This window comes from Euprymna scolopes, chromosome 2 (assembly GCF_053919585.1).
Source record: "Euprymna scolopes isolate OS-2025 chromosome 2, ASM5391958v1, whole genome shotgun sequence".
NCBI lineage: Eukaryota > Metazoa > Mollusca > Cephalopoda > Sepiida > Sepiolidae > Euprymna > Euprymna scolopes.
Genome location: NC_136483.1, coordinates 141,394,746 through 141,415,804, shown reverse-complemented (window position 1 = coordinate 141,415,804; position 21,059 = coordinate 141,394,746). Strand labels below are relative to the sequence as shown.

The 21,059-nt window shown below is 33.7% G+C and overlaps 1 protein-coding gene across 1 annotated transcript in view; it reads left to right on the top strand.

The window, feature by feature from the left end:
* The window catches only part of LOC145296781 (C-1-tetrahydrofolate synthase, cytoplasmic-like), a 193,298-nt gene that overhangs the window by 97,717 nt on the left and 74,522 nt on the right, over positions 1 to 21,059 (top strand). The window contains exons 9-18 of the mRNA XM_080142848.1: positions 2,610 to 2,770; positions 3,984 to 4,042; positions 5,106 to 5,279; positions 7,916 to 8,052; positions 9,871 to 10,100; positions 14,227 to 14,329; positions 15,265 to 15,341; positions 18,683 to 18,823; positions 20,091 to 20,159; positions 20,360 to 20,471. Coding sequence (XP_079998974.1) covers positions 2,610 to 2,770; positions 3,984 to 4,042; positions 5,106 to 5,279; positions 7,916 to 8,052; positions 9,871 to 10,100; positions 14,227 to 14,329; positions 15,265 to 15,341; positions 18,683 to 18,823; positions 20,091 to 20,159; positions 20,360 to 20,471 — 1,263 coding nt within the window. The remainder of the gene's footprint in view (positions 1 to 2,609; positions 2,771 to 3,983; positions 4,043 to 5,105; positions 5,280 to 7,915; positions 8,053 to 9,870; positions 10,101 to 14,226; positions 14,330 to 15,264; positions 15,342 to 18,682; positions 18,824 to 20,090; positions 20,160 to 20,359; positions 20,472 to 21,059) is intronic.

Genomic DNA, 21,059 nt, shown 5'->3' with positions numbered 1-21,059 from the left:
TCGAGAAAGCAAATTGATTCAGTGATTGCGGGAGATTAAATGACTTACTGACAAAATAATTTTCCAACAAAGGACTAAAAAATTAACAAAATTTTTTTATTGTCTTTTATATAGTTTTCTAGATTAAAAAACTCCCAAGATTATATATATATATATATATATATATATATATAGACAGTAGAGCATTTCTGTAATCTAGTTTCTGTTGATTGCGATGTAATGCTGGTTCTGTGCAGTCCTAGGAGGTCCACCTTCCCAGGCTTTGCCTTCTCTCTTAGTTTATTGCTAATCACCTGAGGTGCTCTCACCAGGGACTGCCAACACTTTTTGCAGGTCAGAGTGCGCCTCCTCCTTGTTTCCACTTTTCGACCCTGGTGTCACAGTTCTTGCAGTGGGAGAGAATTAAATACCCTATATAGTAATATACCTATATAGTAATATACTTATATAGTGATATACTTATATAGTGATATACCTATATAGTAATCCTGGTAAAAATCTGGAGAATTGTTTATCTAATAATACTCAATAATAGAGGAGAGTAGAAAGTGGACCTTGAGTTTACTATCAGCACCTTCATAACTCCCCCTTCCCTTATTTTGTCCTTTTGTCCTCACATGCCATAAGTGATATTTCTGACAAAGAGGAAAGAATTACTATTTTCTAAGTAGTAATCTATGTATAGAACCATTATTATTGCCTAGTTTTTGATTTTGAAGTACTATTTAAGAAAATTCTTTTAGTTCCTTACATGAAGTGGTTTCATGCCTTGTCTGGAATGACTTTTACAAAAAATAAATAAATAGAACTGATTATTTGTAATAGTTTTATTTACACACACATATCAAAGCTACACATCAATTGAAAATATTTTTAATTGCATTTTTAATATTTAATTCTTTCTTCAATATGAATTTTTAATATTTAATTCTTTCTTCAATATGAACACCTTAAAACTGACATGTTTTATCAGTGGTTGTTTCCACGTGATTATACCATATCATGCTTGGATTGCCATATTGGATTTCATTTTACAGAGTGACTAATAAAGGGCGAGACAACTCAACAAGAATCCTGGAATACCAAAATCAAAATCAAAAGCAGTGGAATCCCTTGGACATTTACATTCAGATAAAGAAACGTCAGCCAGAAGAGCATTGAAGGAATTTTCAAGAACATGCTAGAAACTACAAGGAAAATGGAGAGAAATTTGATTGCTATATGTGTATTCATTCTTTAGTGGACTGTTATCCTCATCTTCATAGTTGTTGTTTCACCATGTTTCAGCCAACTCATCCTCTGGCCTTCTTCAGGTGATTAATCGTGACGTGATAGGAATGCTGAGTCTTGTAACTGTATCTTCAATAATTACTGCCTTCCATAGTTGTTGTTGCTTAAGGATTCAAACTGCTATCTTCAGATAATGCTCACTTGGAATCGTAAAGACTTGACACCGCTATTCACTGTGCCATGGGATCCGAAAAGCAAGCAAGGTTGGATTTTATGGTCTAATAAATCCAATTTTGAGATCTTATCTGGTCTTCCATTGTCCATGTACCAAATTGTAATATATATATATATATATATATATATATATATATATATATACCAAAATCAAAGACTTCTATATGTAAATATTTGATTGCTATATGTTCGGCAGATTCTTAATAATCTATAATGCAAATACGATTTGCAAAAATAATGAATCTATGAAACAAGATTTTGAAAGCATCTGTTTACAAAATCTTTCAGAAATGGATGGGGTAAAAGATGCAAAAAACATAATTTAAAAAGAAACATGGTTATTTCCTGCTTACTACCTTATTACCTGCTATAGCAGGTTGTAAGACAGGAAAACTAAATATTGAATTAGGAAACAACTTTTGACTGAATCAACACATTTATATGTCGTAGAGAGAAGTCCCAGGCAAAGAAATATAAACACTTGAGAAAAGGATCATATCCTCCAAAATATTGTGAAATTCCAGTATCACATGACTGGGGATCATGCTTAAGATCATCTTAAGATCATGAAAAAAAAAAAAAGCAGGAAGATCCAAATAATTGGTTGTTTTATATTTGGCAGACTTTGACTTCTGTTTCTCAAAATGAACAAACTTCTTACACAGAAACATAAAGAGGCGGCTGGCAGTTTAAATGCGTTTATTGGAGAGAAAAAATGTTCTCCACAGGAGGAGAGAATGTTCTTCAAAAGCAGGGAGAGACAGAATTGATTATTTTTACAAAAAAAATTAGTCTAAAATTATGTTTCCTTATAATCCATGACTTAACTTTTTAAAAAATTTTTTCCTAACGGATGATTCATCCAAGGTTCATCCAGATTCTTCAGTGATACAAACATGAATTGTGTATTAAATTCATGGTTTAAAGTTAGTATGTGTGTGACTAGTGTATTCTTAGTGTCACCAAGTTTTAGAGCTCTATTGTGCTCAGAAAATGAGTCTATGCTATGTACAATGACTGAAGTGGATAGCACAAGAAAATGAGAAACGTGGCATTAATGTGCACAGGGTAAAGAAGAAAGACCTGTTCTCTCATCAGTGGAATAATTAAAAATCCTGTTAATCAATTCTGTTTTGTATTTCCAGATAACAGTAAGAAGGAACATCTTCATGGTGACGTGAATTTTGAAGAGGCCAAAGAAGTCGCTTCCTGGATCACTCCTGTTCCTGGTGGTGTCGGTCCAATGAGCGTCACTATGCTTCTCATGAATGTCTTGCATGCTGCAAGTAAAATGGATATGATCCAGGTAGATTCTTGGATCACTTTAAAACTTTTTTAAAAAATAAATCCCATCTATACAATAAAACTACTTAAATATATGTCATAGGCCTAGTAAAATTAATTCCTTGGTGAAACAGTTTTGCACCACTTTTATGTCACCTTACAAAGATTAAAATCAAAATATAATGATACTAAACCTTATGTCTATAATCCTTATTCTAATTTTAATCAAGATCCATTACATCATTTTCATTCTAGAAAATGTCTAAAATTTAAGTCTTAAGCTTAAGGGATTTTTTTGTTTTTTGAACGAAATACTTTTAGGGAATGTATCATTAGCCATAGCTATTAGTGGTTGAGACGGTTTCTTGTAATTATTAAAGGAAAGAAGTTTAGTTTGGCAGCATTGAATGTTACCATCCTTTTTTGTCCCTATTCCACTATAGACTGCTGCAGACTTGAAGCTGTCCTCTAGAGTTTCCGCCATTGCCTTAGATATGTGTTCATTCACTTTCCCCTCGTGCCTACCACAGAGCGTGGTGTCATTCGCAAATATACCCATCTCAGAGACAATTTTATCAGGGAGATCATTTATGTATATCAGGAATGATAAAGGTCTAAGGATCGATACCTGAGGCACACCTGCATTTATATCATATTGTTTTGACGTACATCCATCGAGGACAATCTGGATTCTTCTCTTATTTAAAAAGGACTTAATTAAGAAGAAATTGAAATTCAGGGAATCTTACTTAATTGCTGCCTAATGACTATGAATCAAATTCGATGCAAATATATTTGAATTTTTAGATGGGTGGTTGTGTCTATATTATGCCCCTAAAACTCCTTTAAAGTATTCCAAACAAATTGTAATTTAGAGAATTATTTATTAATTGGTGCCAAATAATACCAATTGGTGCCAAATACCAAATGTTAAAATTTTACAAAAATTGGAGCTATCTGAATTTCACAAAGGCGTTAACAGCTCTATTTCAAAATCAATAATGATCAGTTAATTAGTTTAAGAGTGAATAATGTACATTCAAATATATAAACATATTTTACTTTATAAAGATAGAGATATCAGACATATAAGCATTTAAAATTTTATCTTTATTGAATTGGAATTAAATTATTGGCTAACATAAAAAATATCCAATCAGGCTTAATTAACAGTTTGTGATTCCAATCTTATTTAAACAGTTTTAAATTAAACATTTTTTTCTTTTTTTTTCCAGCCATCCATTTGCTGGAATTTGAGGATCTTACCTTTGGATATCCATGAGAATGTACCCAGGTAATTTTCTAAAAATAAAATATTTATTCTATAACTCCAACCCCTGAAGGGAGAGTTATGATCATATACCAAATATTTTAACCCATCATTTGAGTAGTATTTAGAAAAATGGAAATTCTTTCATTCAGTTTGTACTATTTTACAATTCGGACCTTGATCACGTGGTGCAATAGGGCAAAATAAGGTTAGTTAATTTTAAAACCAAGCTTCTCTCTTTCCATCATCAATGCTCTGACCTCCACCTTGCCCCAATTGAAATGAATGACTCTTGTCTTGCGAAGCACCATGTTTCTTGGTCTGACTTCACTCCTGATCTGAAATGGGACACATACATCAAATCCATTGCGAAGATCACAGGGGGGAAAAATGGTTGGATCACGCTACTGCTCCAGTAGATATCCCATTGCTAATAGAATTCTCTACCTGTATGAGCCAAATACGTCCTAGGATGGAATACTGTTGCCACATCTGGGCAGAAGCTTCTCTGAGCACTCTATCTTGCCATGACAGGATTCAAATCCTCGTAGATGATGACCTTTTCTTTTCCTTGTGACCTCTTCCTGTGTCTACTCTAGCAATCTTTTCATAAAAAAAGATGCTTATCTGAACTTCCATCTATGATATCCCCTGGCCAAACTTTCACAAAAAACACTCGCCTAGTTACACTCTACTATCAACAATTTCCCCCATTCTCTATCTGTGCCTAAATCTAAATGCAGATTCCATGAATAAAGCTTCTTTCCTAGAACTGTCCGCCTGCAGAACTCTGTTCCACTTGCTTGCTTTCCAACTGATTACAATATGGTCACCTTCAAGTCCAATGTAAACAAGTTCTAATTAAGCCGATCCCTAAATAATCAAATGATATTCAATTTCCACCACTAATGATTACTACGCTGTTGTCCTGGTGACCACCATACACTCATTAACCCTTATCCTCCAGTGGCCTTCAGGCCTTGATAAGTGGCGACTCTCCTGTAAAAAAACAAAAATTAAAATGCAGAATTTTATTTACATGAAAATTTATTTACTCATTAATTATTTTTATCATTTGTACTTACAGTGATTTGGAAATTGCCAAAAGTCAACTCCCCAAAAACATTGCTTCTCTTGCCCGTGAAATTAATCTATCAGCTGATGAAGTGGAGCTTTATGGAAAGAAGAAAGCCAAAGTTTCTCTTAAAGTTTTGGATCGACTCAAAGACAGCTCAAGTGGCAAATATGTGGTTGTTGCTGGGTAAATATTGTACAACTTTTGGATCTATTTTTGCATTCTTTATTTTATGAAAATCGCTCCAGACAAGGTATGAAGCCACTTGATGTAAAGAGCTAAAAAAAAAGTACTACTTCAAGGTCAAAAACTAACCAACAAGAAGGATTATAGTCATCGAACATACTTAATTTTCTGTGGAAGCGATGACAAGGCAAATCGGTTCATTCACTTTTATTGGACTACAGTATTTCTACTGTGAAGCGATTTATTGAAATGAAATATAAGAAAAGGACATTATAGAAAAGTGTAGAATAATCAAAAGAACTGTAGTAGTCAATAACACACAACAACAATAATAATAATAGCAGCAACACTTACCAAGGGTCCAGCTTAGGCACAAGACTGACACCAGATTGAGCTGGACTGAGGGTTTGTATTTATGTACAAGCATATCCAATCAGGTGATTCAGCCAATCATAATCCAAAGAATAGACTGACCCATGTGTGCACAATGGAATCTCCCATTGTGCCATAAATAGTTCTCCTCTTTCATGAGAGGTAACTTTAGTCTTTGCCAAGTTATCCACAACTTGAACGCTAACCGAAAGTCCACTACACAATCCAATAGAAAAGTATGCAATAAAAATTAACAAAAATGTACAGATAAAAATAACAGAATTAGTCTTTGCACTTTTACTAACAAAATTTGAAAAGTAAGTTTTTTAAAATTTTATTTGAAATTTTATCAGAAATATGTTTATGAAATTATAAAAATAAAATTTTTTTTTTTTTGAATTTTGAAAATAAGTTTTTTATTTGAATTTATATAATAAATATATGTTCATGAAAGTATAAAAATAAAATTATTGAAATCAAAATAACAAAATTTTAAACATATCCAATACATAATAAAAGTGAAGGAACTGATTTGCCTTGCCACCACTTCCATTAGCGCTCCGCAGAAAATTAGGAAGTATGTTAGCTGACTATAACCAACAATAAGCGTTAGATGAATAAATTCTGACCCAGAAAACAGCGATTCTTTCCCCTTTGTAAAAAACATCACTCATAGAATATGAGGACTAAAGGACATTTGCAGTGAAATTTGTGAATGCTATAAAAAAATGTAATAAAAACAAAATATGCAGAAATATTTTCTTTCTGAAAGTTAAGGTAGACAAATCTTATTGAGTTTGAAAAGTATAAGGTCCGATTCTAACTCTGAATGTTACTTTCTGACGATGTATACCAGTCAAGCATCAGTCCTCACCAATAGGTCCAATGGAGACTGACCTGTTTTATCCATCAGACTGTAGTCTGGGTAATCCAAATAGATCCATAGTCACAGGCCTTAACTTTCCTCTTTAAGAAGGAATTAATTAATTTCTAACTACCTAAGGCACCTTTACTGCGAAATGCTGAAGAGGCTGCTCAGGCAATTTTTAAGAGGCCAGAGTGAGTTGAGGAATTGGAAGATAGAAGATTCGTCTCTAGTCCTGATGTTACTTGTTGACACGGTATATACCAGTCAAAGATCTATCCCCCAACTATCGATCCAACAGAGAATGACCCCTTCCAGTGGCCTTTTATCTGTCAGACTGTGGTATTAGTTTCAGGGTAGTCCTAGGAGGTTCACCTTCCCAAGCCTTACCTTTCATCTTTAGGAAGGGTGTTACTTAATTGCTAATTATCTGAGACACATCCACCAGGGAATGCCCAGGTAATTTTTAGGAGACTGGAGTGTCCCATCTTTGAGGTGCTGGTTTATTCTTCTGGACTTGTGCTACATCTTTCTGCAGTGGGAAAGAAGTAAATATCAATGCTGATCTTGACTCCCAGGATCCCAAAGTATTCTGATTTCAACTTCTAGAATTTAAAAATATCCGGTTTAACTCTGACTCCTTATGTGATCCTATACCGTCAAAAACAATGTAAGAAAATGAAAAAAAGAAAATAGTTGATCAGCAGAACAAAGTTGTAGAAAGTGAAGTTAGAAAGATAATGAGGAGGAAATGGATCACTAATGAACACAAAGGTTATTCGAAATAGGATTGTTAATCAGTGTTGTGGTAATTGGGGCAAAAAGACTGAACATAGAGGTCAATATATTTAGAGTTAGTTTATGGGCACGAGTTTTGTGATAGTATATTACAGTTGGGGATAGTTTAAGGCAATTTGTGGCTTGGAGTAGATGGAGAAATGAATTGGTCAACTGACTAATAAACATAGCCTTGACAGATGATTCAGGACATTAGTGTTTAGAGGGTTGTTTCCCGTGATGGTGTCACACACACACCCAGAGCCTAACTGATATCTGTAGAATGTGTCAGAGTTTGTTTTCTGTGTTTTGGTTAGTTTTATTTTTTATACTTGTGAGCCAATGTGTTCGCCCTCTTAGCAGTTGCCAATGTGAGAGAACATGATACTACCAGAGGTGTATGATGTAAGAGAGAAAGAGCACGGAAACAACATTGGGGTTGACAGTTGTTCTTGAGCCGAGGAGCACATGGTCTGACACTTAAAATTCTTCTGATATTTAGATTGTCTGTTGATACTTCAGAGATTTAAAAATTTGGGGCGATCATTTCTGATAATAAAAACAAAATAAAATAGGTTTTTGTTTTCTCATGATCTCTTCTTCTGAGGTTTATATTCAACAGGATCACACCAACGCCTCTTGGAGAAGGTAAAAGTACAACAACAATTGGATTGGCGCAAGCGTTTGGCTCCTGCTTGAAAAAGAATGTCTTTGCCTGTGTCAGGCAACCATCCCAGGGTCCAACTTTTGGAATCAAAGGTAATTAACCATCCAATTATTTCTCACTGAAGATGAGCTTTGATAATTTCATTACACCTTTTTTTGGAGTTATGTTTTGAAATTTTTGAGATGAGGATAGATAATCTGGACTACTGTTCTCATCTTGAATGTTATTCTCATGTTTCAGCCAATGTAACTGTCAACCTTTTTTAGGTGTGCCTTGTTGCACTTTGGGGTCTATATGTCATACTCGGAAATCGGTTATAGTCAGCTAACATACTTCCTAACTTCCGGTGTAGTGCTACCAAAAGCGGTGACATGGCAAATCAGTCCTTTCGCTTTTTTCCTCTCGCACCTGTATCTCTCCTATGCATGTACTCTTTTTTTATTATGTTTTTCTGATCTTTCTTTTTTATTTAATAATCATTGAAAAGTTTTTGCGGCCTTATTTTAATTAAGAATTATTGAAATTAATTTTTTTTTTTTTAGGAATTACTGTAAACATTTTAAAATCTTTTAAAACTATTTTGGGAATATTATGTATTAGATACGTTTTTTTTATGATGTTTGAAGTTTTATTATTTGGATTTCAATAATTTTATTTTTATACTTTTATAAACACATATAAATTGAAATAAAAATTTTTATTTCTAAAATTAAAAAATAAACTTTTATTTTTATAATTTCATAAACATATATTTCTTATAAAATTACAAATAAAATAAAAACTTTTTTTTTAATTTTGTAATTAAAAGTGTAAATAACTAATTGTGTTATTTTATCTGTATAATTTTATTAATTTTTATTGTATACTTTTCGATAATGTTCTTTTCTTATGTTTTACTTCAATAAAATGTTTTGCAATAGAAATAGTGAAGAACAATAAAAGTGAAGGAACCGATTTGCCTTGTTATCGCTTCCGCTTTCTGACTATAACACGGTAATCTTTGTCGAATTTGGGAATCTATACAGAACTTCAAATTTATTTATTCCATGGCAGTGAATAGTTTTCATTCCATCAGCCATGATCGCTTAGAAGTCTTAAATAATTCTTAATTATGTTCTTAGTATCATCTATACTAAGAATTGAACCTTCAACCTCTAGAAGACTGTCAGTTAGAACTGATTAGTTTATTTATCTCCTCTCTAGGAGGTTAAGGTCAGGTGTTAGTTTTGATAAAAATGTTTCTGTGGAACGAACTGGATTTGAACCCAGGTTTTCAGTTTGTGTCACTAACCACTTAGCCAAGAGTCTATTAGCAATACATATAAATTGAAGGTTGTTGGATCTGCGGATGCGATTGTACAGTGTGTTGTCAACCCACTAATTTAGGTGTAGTCTCAGCATGCAAATGATGATAAATGACAAAAAAATATTTAAAACGAACATGTATTTAATGTCATTTAATACGAGTTTGCATTTTTAAAAGACCCTTCTAAAGTAAAATCCAATGAACTTTGTGACTGTTAGCAAAAAATTTTAGTGTTATATATTTTCCTGGGAGGAATTCCTGATTATCAATTAACTCTGGCTAGAAATATCTTTTAGATGTTCATTACTGACAGAATGAAAATAATCTGCTTCTATGGATTAAATAAAGTGTCCAATTCGAAATTCTATACGGATTCCCAAGTTCGATATAAAGATTCCTGAGTTCTACAAGAAACTTGGTGTTTACAGCAGTTGAAACATTGAAAAAGATGAAAAGAATAATCTAAATATTTAGAAAGTCGGAATGATACACCTTTTTAACATGGGATAAAAGTTTACTTTTTCATTCACTTGCAAAAAAGTTTAGTTCAACTTAATGAGTTTGATTTCTTTTTTTTATTAACTCAATTTGTTTATTCAATTAGGTGGTGCTGCTGGAGGAGGTTATTCTCAAGTGATTCCAATGGAAGAGTTCAATTTACATCTAACTGGAGATATCCATGCTATAACTGCTGCCAATAATTTACTGGCTGCCCAAATCGATGCTCGCATGTTTCACGAAAATACACAGACCGACAAAGCACTTTATGACCGAATTGTGCCGATGAAGAAAGGAAAACGAAATTTCTCAAAAATCCAACTTGCACGATTGAAGGTAAGATGACCAAATATCTTGGAATCTATATTATACTAGCCTGAGTGCCCGACGTTGCCCGGGTGTTTTGTAGGTGTAAAAAAAAAAATAAAAAGTGGTAGTAGGCAGGCAGGCTCGAATCTGGGACACGAAGGCGGGAAAAAAAAAGTGAAAGAAAACCTGACGTCTTAATGTTGCTCCATGACATGATCGGAAGTGTTAAGCGTTTAAATTAAATGTAGTCAATCAAAAAGATGACTTGCAGAAATGGCGTTGCTTTTAAACCTACCACGAAGTTCGTTATTAATGTGGGGGGGAAAGCAGTCATGGGTATCTGCTGAAATATATATATACTAGCAAAAGTACCCCGCGTTGACTGGGTCCAAAAACAGCCTACAGAAAATATGATGAAAGTAAATATAAAATAGATAAACCCCATAATTTATTATACCATGCCTCTTCACACTGAAACACTTATCACAATATTCTGTGGATCTATATTAAAAAACCTTGTTAAACTTTGTGACATATTTCCATTCTATGGAGGTCAAGTGCGAACGAACACCCCATAATTTTATTATACCATATTTCTTCAAACTGAAACATAATTATCAAAGTATACTTATGCAGATAGATATGAAAAGTCTTTATTAAAGTTTGTGCCTATTTCCATTCTATGGAGGCCAGGTGTGAACGCAGACCCCACAATTTTATTATACCATCCCTATTTAAGTTAAAACATACTTATCAAAGTATTCTTATGTACATCTATATCAAAAACACTTGTAAACGTTATTTTAAAATTTTTTATTTCCATACTTTGTGGACCAGGTGCGAACACAGACCTCACAATTTTAATGACCCACCGTTCTGCCAGATCAAACATACCCATTCCTGTGTCTTGATACATCTTCTATCATTATATGTAATCAGTTTTTTAAAATAGTCAACCATATAGGAGCCTATTTGTGACCACACACACAGACATTCATCTTTATATATATATATATATATATATATATATATATATATATATATATATATAGTAAGTTATAAAATATATATGACGATTAAGCTACACTAAATATTCTGCGTTTAATCCACTCTAGGGTTCTTCAGGCTTATGCGCATAAGCCTGAAGAGTCCTAGAGTGGATAAAACGCGGAATATTCAGTGTAGCTTAATCGCCATATATATTTTATAACTTACTAACTAGCTCTACCTACGTATTGAGCACTTTTGAAGTAAATACTTAAAGTTTATGCATAAATTTATACTTTCGTATAATAATTTTATGTGAGTAAATGAAGTAGTTTATATATATATATATAGACATTCCTAAGACCACACCAGAAAAATTACCCAGCTACCCACTTGAAAATAATAATAGCCAGCCTTATCTATATACCGTATCAAAATTAATACTTAGAAGGTTTGTATCTGAATATCCATTAAATTTGAAAGATAGATTCTACAGAAACATTATTTTTTCCAGGGCTTCATCTCTCAGCATGAACTTTGTTTAAAGAGATACTAATTTTTCTTGAGGATAAATAAAATTCTGAGTGGTCCAAAACCAACAGATCCGACACATTTCTAATTTCTTTTATATAAATATTTCTCACTTGCAGCAAGCGTGTTATTCGCATACATTGCAACTACAGGATGGAACGATATAATTGCCACCCTAAAGAAAATGACACTACAACTTTATTTCCAAACTTTTATTGACATCTATTCAATGTAGCCACCTTCAGCCTCAATCATTGCCTCGTTATCGGTTTGGAACGGGAAACATGCTTTTTCCACAAGTGCCAAGTGAATACTTGGCGGATGGCGGCAATTAGACTGGCTTTGGTGTTGTGGGAGGTCATCTTGGTGATGTTCTTGGCATATAACCAAATAAAGTATGCTAGCGGGTTCAGGTCGGCAGAGGAGGGGGGACAGTGGGGGACAGAAAGATACAAAGTCATAGCACTTCTTCTGAAGCCAGATCTTTGGGCTTATGGGCCAGCACCAACTCCTGCGGCCACACCCAGCATCTGCCAGCGGTCACTTGAATGCACCAGGGGATCACCACACTCTTCAGCACATCAAGGTACACTTTAGTGTTGACTTTGAAGCCGACTTTGAAAATGTGAGGTGGCACCAAAGACCATAATTGGGGCCAGAAACTTTATTGAACTGTGCCCTCAAGTGTTGGACCATCCGGATTTGCATTTTGAGGATGCTGGCAATAGTCCTATTGTCATAACTTGGATTTGTAGAGAGCATGAGTTGTACAGTGGCGCATCTCTGATCTCACTCATTGAACATTGATAGAAGGCTCCTATTGCTCTTGGGATTTGTACACAACTGGCGAACTAGTTGTTCATCAAACAGAAATGGAATCATGCCGTCTTTTCTAGAGTGGCAATTTTATCATTCCATTTTGTATTTTTGTACAAGAAGTCTGTTGCGTTTGGAATGCAACTATGATTTTTTTGATAATTTCATAGTTGGGATAAAAATTGAAAGATAAACATTGTTTGTAAATACAAGCAATAATTTTTTTTTTAATAAACAAAAACAATATAAATCATATTTCTGCTGACTCTGGCCTTCCTCAGGCATTGTTTTTTTTTCTTTTTTATTTCTCTTCATTGTCAAGCTATAACAATGGATGCTGGTGATAGCCAATCTCACCTGATACTAAATGGAGATGGTTAATAATGTCTAAATTTTATGTAGTGAGCATACAGGTCACATGTGTATTAGTAAGAAATTCAATATTTTTACGTTGAAAAGCACCATCGAATTGTAAAAATAAGAAATCATTTGTTTAAACCAAATTCATTGTTAAAAGATTTATTTATTTATGTTTTCAATAAACAAAACAATATGAATCAAATTTTATTTTCAGATTTCAGATAAAACAAATAATCCTACAATTGTTTAGAAAACATTTGACCTTTGAAAAAAAAAAAAAAAAAGTTTTATATTTTAAGTCAGCATTAAGAAAATGACTTCTAAAGAAACTTGACAAGAGTTCAGGTTGAACATGAGTTTCTAAAAACCATTCAACACATAAAAATGTATGTTAAACTGAATATAATAATGATACTGAAAGTGCTATACTTGCCCAGCATCCTCAGGATGAATCAATTATATTGGTATGGTTGTGTCAAATGTTCGTCCTTTTGGACAAACTGTTCTAGAAGCATGGATGTCTTAAATCTTCTTTGCAATGTCTCTCTCACAGACGCGATGTTGCTAGTCTTGGTCTTTTCTATAAATACTATTATGACATGTGTTCATCCGAATTGTCTGATCTATTCTCTGCTTCTTTTGTTTCGGGTCATTTAACTCGTTGGTCCAGTGGTCTCCATCAATTTGCTGTTTTTATACCTCATTTTCATACAGCTTCCTATTCCAGTTGTTTGAACTGCAGATTTGTGGAACTCTCTTCCTGCTAACTACCCCCCCCCTTTTAACATGGGTCTTTTCAAGACTAAGGTCAATAAACATCTCCTGTCTTTGTAATAATAATTTTGAATTTTTGTTAACTCCTTACATTAAGTGGCTACACACCTTGTCTGGATCGATTTCCATTAAAAAAGATCACAGGGAGATTGGCTGGCCAAGTAAAACTTAAAAAAAAAAAGCAGCATTCACCCCAGGCAGGTTGAACTAATTTCCTTCAAACATGAAAGTTTCATGGGAATATCAAATTCACAAGCGTTCCCCAGTCTTATGCATATTCCTATCAGGGGAGATGATGTTAGGTTTTAGCAGTTCTTGCAAGGAGGTGTCAAGGCCCTCCTACGTACAGCACCTGGTATTGCCATATGATCACCCACTTGATACTGACTGGGATCAGCGTTGCTTAACTTTGACAATTTAATGAGAACAGATGTGTTAATGTGATTATGTCATATATCTGGCTATGAAAAACTTGGAGGCAAGTGATTGAACAAAACTGCACAGAATGGAATTTGGAGACAATTAACCTGCTGAACCGTGAGAACAGGAGAAAAGGGTTGCATAACATCAGAAAACATCTGACCCCCACCATGAACAAGGAAAAGAAATAAGGTTAAATTAATAAAAAAATAAAACGAATATCATTGCTAATCACCTACTTGTATTTTTTCCTTCCATTTTCTAGAAACTTGGAATTACAAAGACCAACCCCTCTATTTTGACTCCTGCTGAAGTTACCAAGTTTGTTCGATTAGACATTGATCCAGAAACCATCACTTGGCAAAGAGGTGAGAAAATTTTAATTTCATCTTATCTTTTATTTGATACTTGTCCAGAAACCCTTCTCCTATGAAAAAACAAACAAACAAACAAAAAAAAAAGCAATGTAATGTATATACATATGATAGAAAAAATATACACCAAAAATCATATCAATTGATCAAGGAATTTTTTTTTTTAATAAGAAAATCAAATTTTATGGCTAAACTCTGAGCAATGATTTCCCAACACCATCCTTGTTTCTCCAACCTGTCCTTAAGAACAGGTTGGAGAAACAAGGGAGATAATTCCAAATAATTCAAATTTATTTTCTAGATAAAAGTAAAATACCTTGATCAATTATGTAATTTTTGATTTAGTCACAGGTACATACATTATACAGATTTTTCTTTATTTTTGGGGAAATTTTGGATAAACACCATTTTTTTTCTATTACATATAAAAAAATTATTTATGGGTGTATTTTTTATGTTCTTGAATCTTCATGATTGATAATTTGTATTTTTGACTTATTGATTGTTTTTCTCATAATGTTTTGACCGATGTAACCCATAACCTTATTCAGGTGTTTTCTGTCAAACTTGTTAAAGATATGTTGAACTCGGTACTCTGTGAAGTAACAGAGATGCGTTAAATAATGAGGAGTTCTAAGTGAAAGCTTTCTGAATGTTGAAATGTTCAATCTTCAGTATGGGTAATATTAAAAATACAATTTGGATTGTTTAAGATTTCTACTCAGTCATGACTGATAGAATAAGAGCAAACTACCACCTTGGATTAAATGAAGGGTTCCGTTTGAAATTCTTTAGCAATTTGCAAGTTCAACAAGACATATCTGAAGAAGATTGGAAGCTACATCGACTGAAACATGAGAAGACCTGCTAAGATAATAATAGCAATTCAAATAAACCAAATAATACATATTTTTTTTTTCTGTTTTCAGTGGTTGACACAAATGACCGTTTCTTGAGAAAAATCACCATCGGTGAATCATCAACTGAAAAAGGATACACACGTTCGGTAATTTTTAATTTGTTTTTCATTTTGCATGTTATTAGACATGAAGATTTAAATAGCCAATCACAAACCAGCCTAGTTTTGAGTGTAAAAAAAAGAGTAATATAACGAAACTCGGTTCAATTTCAACTGATGATATCTCGTTTATATTTTTAGCTATTTGGATCACATTTATATGTCACCAAAATCTTTCCTTTTTACAAATGTAATGTTCTTTCTGTTGTGTTTTTGATGATTTTTTGTTTTTAGGCTACTTAGATTTAGATTGTTAGGACTTTACAGAAAGGAATACACTCAAGGAGCATGCTCCTTTTTGTTGCAGCCAAGAAGTGGAAGGCACACAATAAACATCCATGTTGAGTAGCAAGAACTGGTAACTTAGTAAGTTAAACGGCTAAGAGTTTGCTATGAGTTTGTATTTCAACCTCGCAGCTTCAACTGATAACTATCAGTTTTGCTTTCCTTAAATATGTATGAACCATAGTCATGGGTGAATGCTAGATCTGATTATACATCTTTCACCCATAGCTCACACAGCACACAGTCCTATTACTTTTAAAACTAACCTTTCATGACATTTCAACCTCAATTCATCCCAATGGAGATCCCATCTATGAAAAAGATAATAATATAGTAACCATGCTACGATCCACATGCGGGAATCCAAATGATGCAAGACAGAAAAAATATCCAACAAATTCATAAGACAGAAAAAAGAAAGGTGGTATTTCCGATCATGAAAACCTGTAGCACAATGAGATGTATAAGCGGATAATTTCAAATAAATTACTGAGGAACAAGTGAAAATTGTAAAAAAATAAAAAGTTGAAGAATTTTTAAAATACAATATTGTGTTGGAAATTTGAAATTTGAAAAAAAAAAAATTAGTTTGAAATTAATGCAAAGAAAACGTGTAAATCTACGATTGAAATGATAGATTCAAATGCAATTTTGTGTTGAGATCTTTTTTATAATATCAGTCAACAGACAATGAACAATTAGGTTTTCAATTTATGATAAATAAGTTATTAGAAATTTGATAAACAAAATGACCTTGAAAAAAGTGTTTTATTGAAATTAGAATGTAAATAACATAATTGATGATAGAGTGAAATTGATATAAAAATGGAAGAACAAGATTTAGTATTATACTAGCGGGGGGTACCCGACATTGCCTGGGTGTTTGTAGGTGTGTGTGTTTTTGGGTAAATGAAAAGAAAAATCATTGGCCGGGTGTCCCGGGTGTTTGTTTTAAAAAAAAAAAGAACGAAGCTTTGATGCGCAGTTGGAAAATAATAAAGTGTGAAAAAAAAGTGCGACATTTAACGGCAGGTGCCCATTTTTAACGTGTTAATGACGTCAACTTTGAGTGCGGGACAGTGTTTTATTTACCGCGAGTCTGTTCGCTTCTTTTTTTTATACGAAAAAGCTTAATGCATATGCGGCGATCGAAAATTGTTGAATATTTATCTTTTGAAAGTCGGGCAAACTAAATAGACAGGCGACCCCGGTTGTTAACACGTAGATATTATCATTTAGGTGCGATATAAAAAGATTTAAGAAGTTGTAAGGCGACCGATCGGTTCTCAGAAAGAAGCCTTTCTTGAACATACACGAAAACGCGCACACACACACACACAAACATTTTCGCTTTTATATTTATAGATTAGCATGCCGGGACAACACCGAGAACCTAGTCGATTATTATTATTAGAAAAATAAAACAATCAGATTTTGAAAAATGTGTATTTATAGCTTGAAATGTATATTCAGGAATTTAACTCAAAAATAAAATAAACAAAGTCGATTTAGGAATTTTAAAGTAGATTGGAATTTGATTAAGTAAACAAGATTTTAGCTAATATGATTTGGTTTGCTTTGCTGACATAATAGTTAGCAGAGATCAAATTAATAGGTTGTCGAGAAACATGTTAGCAAACAGACGTGTGGATGACTCTGTTGGAAGCAGAAAGGGGAACCAGTGAAAATGTAGAAAGAGACTCAGCATGCCAAATTCTGTCAAGGGAATCCATAAGACGAATAAAACCCATGTAAAATATAACTCTTCATTATGGCATTCTTTTAGGATTTGGACAATAAAAGAAAGTATGTGGTTCTTTTGGTCTGAAACAAACAGACATATTGTTATCGTTTGATTGTAAGAAAATTGTCAGTAAAAGTTTGTGCCACATTTGTTAACTACATTTATTTGTGAAGGAGCGTCTGCACACACAATGAACATTTAACATACATGCAACAATAAAAGAACATTTTAACCACTAGACGAGACACTGTATCACAATGTTAAAGAGACACCTGTTAAATAGATGCTGTTTATATACACGCACTCCACTACATAAAGACAGAGGCAAAAAAAGTTGGGAGAGGAGAGCAGGATGCATGAATTTATGCATCAGCCAGATTCTGAAAGAGCAGATGATAGCATGTTTTCATCAATGAGTAACCAAGAAACCAATTAAAAGTTTTTATACAGATATGCGAGAGGTGTTTATATTCATCACTTCTTTGCCTCGTCGTTGTTCCATGATCGCCGTTTTGTCTCGTGGTTGTTGATTGGCTCATCTGTTTAACTTAGATGAATAAAACTTTGAATGCATGAAAGACACAAGGGAGACATTTGCTGAGTTTTCTTCAAGGTTTTATTTGGAGAGAATTTACTTATGGAGAGACAGACTAATGTATCTTAATCATTTACTTAAGAAATGTGTAATGCAGATGGACAAACATCAGTAACATTCGCCTTCAATTATTCTACATTATGGCTATGTCTCGTTCAGCGTTTGCAATTGTTGATCCAAGGTGAAGATATTCATCTTGTATAAAGTTGTTAGGAACAGTCATTTGGGGGGGGGTGTGTTGTTTTATTAATTTATTGATTTATTTTTCTTCCAATATTTCCCTAAAGATCATCTGCTCCTTTGCTGCACATTGATTGGCGTCTTATATCAGATTACAGTCAAACCTGAGCACATGACGTCATGTTCTAAGTGGACTGTTAGTTACATCGGGTTCAAATTCTGCACAAGTACCCAATTTTTTATGTAAAACTTTTGCAAACTGGTCATTTGCGTCATAATTGGTTTTAACTACATTGTGTTCACATAAATAATAGTATAAAAAAAATAATGTTTTTGAATGAAAGTGAATGTCAAAATAATTCAAATAAATTAACAATTTTTTTCTTAATAAAATTTCTTTATGAAAATTTATCAGATTTTTAAAATGTTTTTTTTTTTTTGAAATATTTTTCTAACTTATGGAATTTTTTTCTTTTTTTAGCAAATATTTTTGTAACTCGTGGAATTTTTTTTTTTTTTTTTCAGACTCAGTTTGACATCACAGTAGCGAGTGAAATCATGGCTGTGTTAGCCCTGACTCAGGGTTTGTCTGATATGAGAGATAGATTGGGCAATATGGTTGTGGCTAGCAGCAAAACAGGGACGCCTATCACTGCTGATGATCTGGTAAGGAAGAGTTCTATTAATTTTACTTTAACCCCCCCCCCACACACACACACTCGTTCTCTCTCTCTGAATAAATCCAATCCAGTGGTGAATCCTGTCTATAATTTTGCGAACAGTATGAAAATTGAAAACTTAAAAAGTTATAATCTGTAATGAATAATACTGTAGTTATATTCGGAGACGTTTTTACGAAGTGCTTCCACCAAGGGGACACAAATTTGTTGGCTCTACTTCTTAATTGCCTTCATTATTTTCTTTTGTGCTTTTTATTTATTCGTTATTTCTGTCTTTAATTTGATTGGTCGAAAGGAAGAAAGAAGGGCAGAGAGGAAATAATCAAAAAAAGAGGGGGGGGGTTACAATTTGATGTTATTACCATATTAGTAGTGGCGGGAATAGTATTTTTTATATTTATCCGCTACAATATAATCCAAAGGTAAATCTGGTCAACATATTTTGTGATGTGATCGTTACATATTAACACGGACCCACACGTTGCATGCAGAGTTGCAAAAGAATAAAAGAGGAAAGAAATTTGACTTGTTTTTTTCAGTCAAAATAAAAGGCATTTATTCATGGTACTTTCCAAAATAATGCATCACATCTTGTTTTAAAAATCTCTTAGTCTGCCATGTAGTTTACAAATCCTACCATCTTGACACAACCTCTTCAGCTCTTCATGCCGTCATGTGGCTAATTGCTGTCGCCACATACATGCTTCTTTACCATCGCTTCACACCCACATGTGTCCTTTTTTCCCCGCTTTTCTTTTCAGTCTCTTCCTACACTGTGACGTTAGCTTGCACATGGGCAAGATCATTTGCATACGTGTCATACGGCTGCTGCTGCTAAATACGCGTTAGCGGCTCTGTTACAATTTATCAGGTGGTGTGTCTTTGATGCTATATTTCAGGATTTCTTTCATTTGTCTGACGAAGGGAAGACATCCCGAAATATAGCATCACAGACACGCCACCTGACTGTCTGATACAAGTAAGAACATCCTACATACAACTGAATAGCTGGTTCCACCGTTATATTTTTAGTTGCGTCAATTTGAGTCTATCCATCGCACCTTTGCATTTATCTGCCTTCTATAAACTTAAAATTTTTTGTTATAAACTTATTTATTTAGTTTTGATCTTTGCACCTCAAGTAACAGAAACTGATTCAGTTGTGAACCTGATCAAACTACTTGGATTTCTTTTTTTTATTTATTTATTTATGTAGTAAATTTTAGTTTTTGGTAAACTTGCTTCATTCGCAGGGCGTGTCAGGAGCTTTGACAGTGCTGATGAAAGATACAGTGAAACCAAACCTAATGCAGACACTTGAGGTAAAAAATGAAAACAATTAATCTTTTTTTTTGTAATTGTAAATTGGATGAAATAAAATGAAATGATTCTTCTTTTGGCTTATGTAAATTACACCACACTTTGAAAAAGTGTCAAATCTTTTTTTCCCATCATTTAAAAAAAAAAATATTTAATTAATTTTTTTAATAATCTCTCTTGAATTTTCCATATTTTCTATCAGGGTACTCCTGTATTTGTTCATGCTGGACCATTTGCTAATATTGCCCATGGCAATTCTTCCATCTTGGCTGACATGATAGCATTAAAACTTGTGGGTGAATCTGGAATTGTGGGTAAGATTGTTTAGCATTTATTATCTTTTCCATTTGGTGTTGCAGTGGTCTACAAGCTCATGCTCCACAGGGCATTCAAAACAGGACAGTGACAGCAAAGGCCATCACTGCTATAACAGGCTTTTATAGAACGGAAAAAGACATCTTTCATAATAACAGGAGCGACCCTAGTTGTAATTCCTGCTTAGAGGCTTTTAGTCATTATTGTATGGAGTCATTGTGGCACTGCCGCTCATTCAAATGAGCATGCGAACAGTTGCTCCGATCCTCCGATTCTTCTTGTACTAGACAGAGTAGTTTGGCCACAGACATGGTGTTGCAGTAGTCTACAAGCTCATGCTCCACAAGGTGTTCAAAACAGAACAGCAATGGCAAAGCCACCATCACTAGTGACAACTGCTATGGCAGAATCCAACGAAAGCGGAAAAGACACCTTTCATAATAATGTGTGGGCACCAGTTATAGTTGCTTAGAGGCTTTTAATCAGTATTGTGAGGAGGCAGTGTCAGTGCTCTGATCCTCTGATTCCTCTTGTACTGGACATGGTAACTTGGTTATGGACGACGTTTCAGACATGAAGATCAGGTG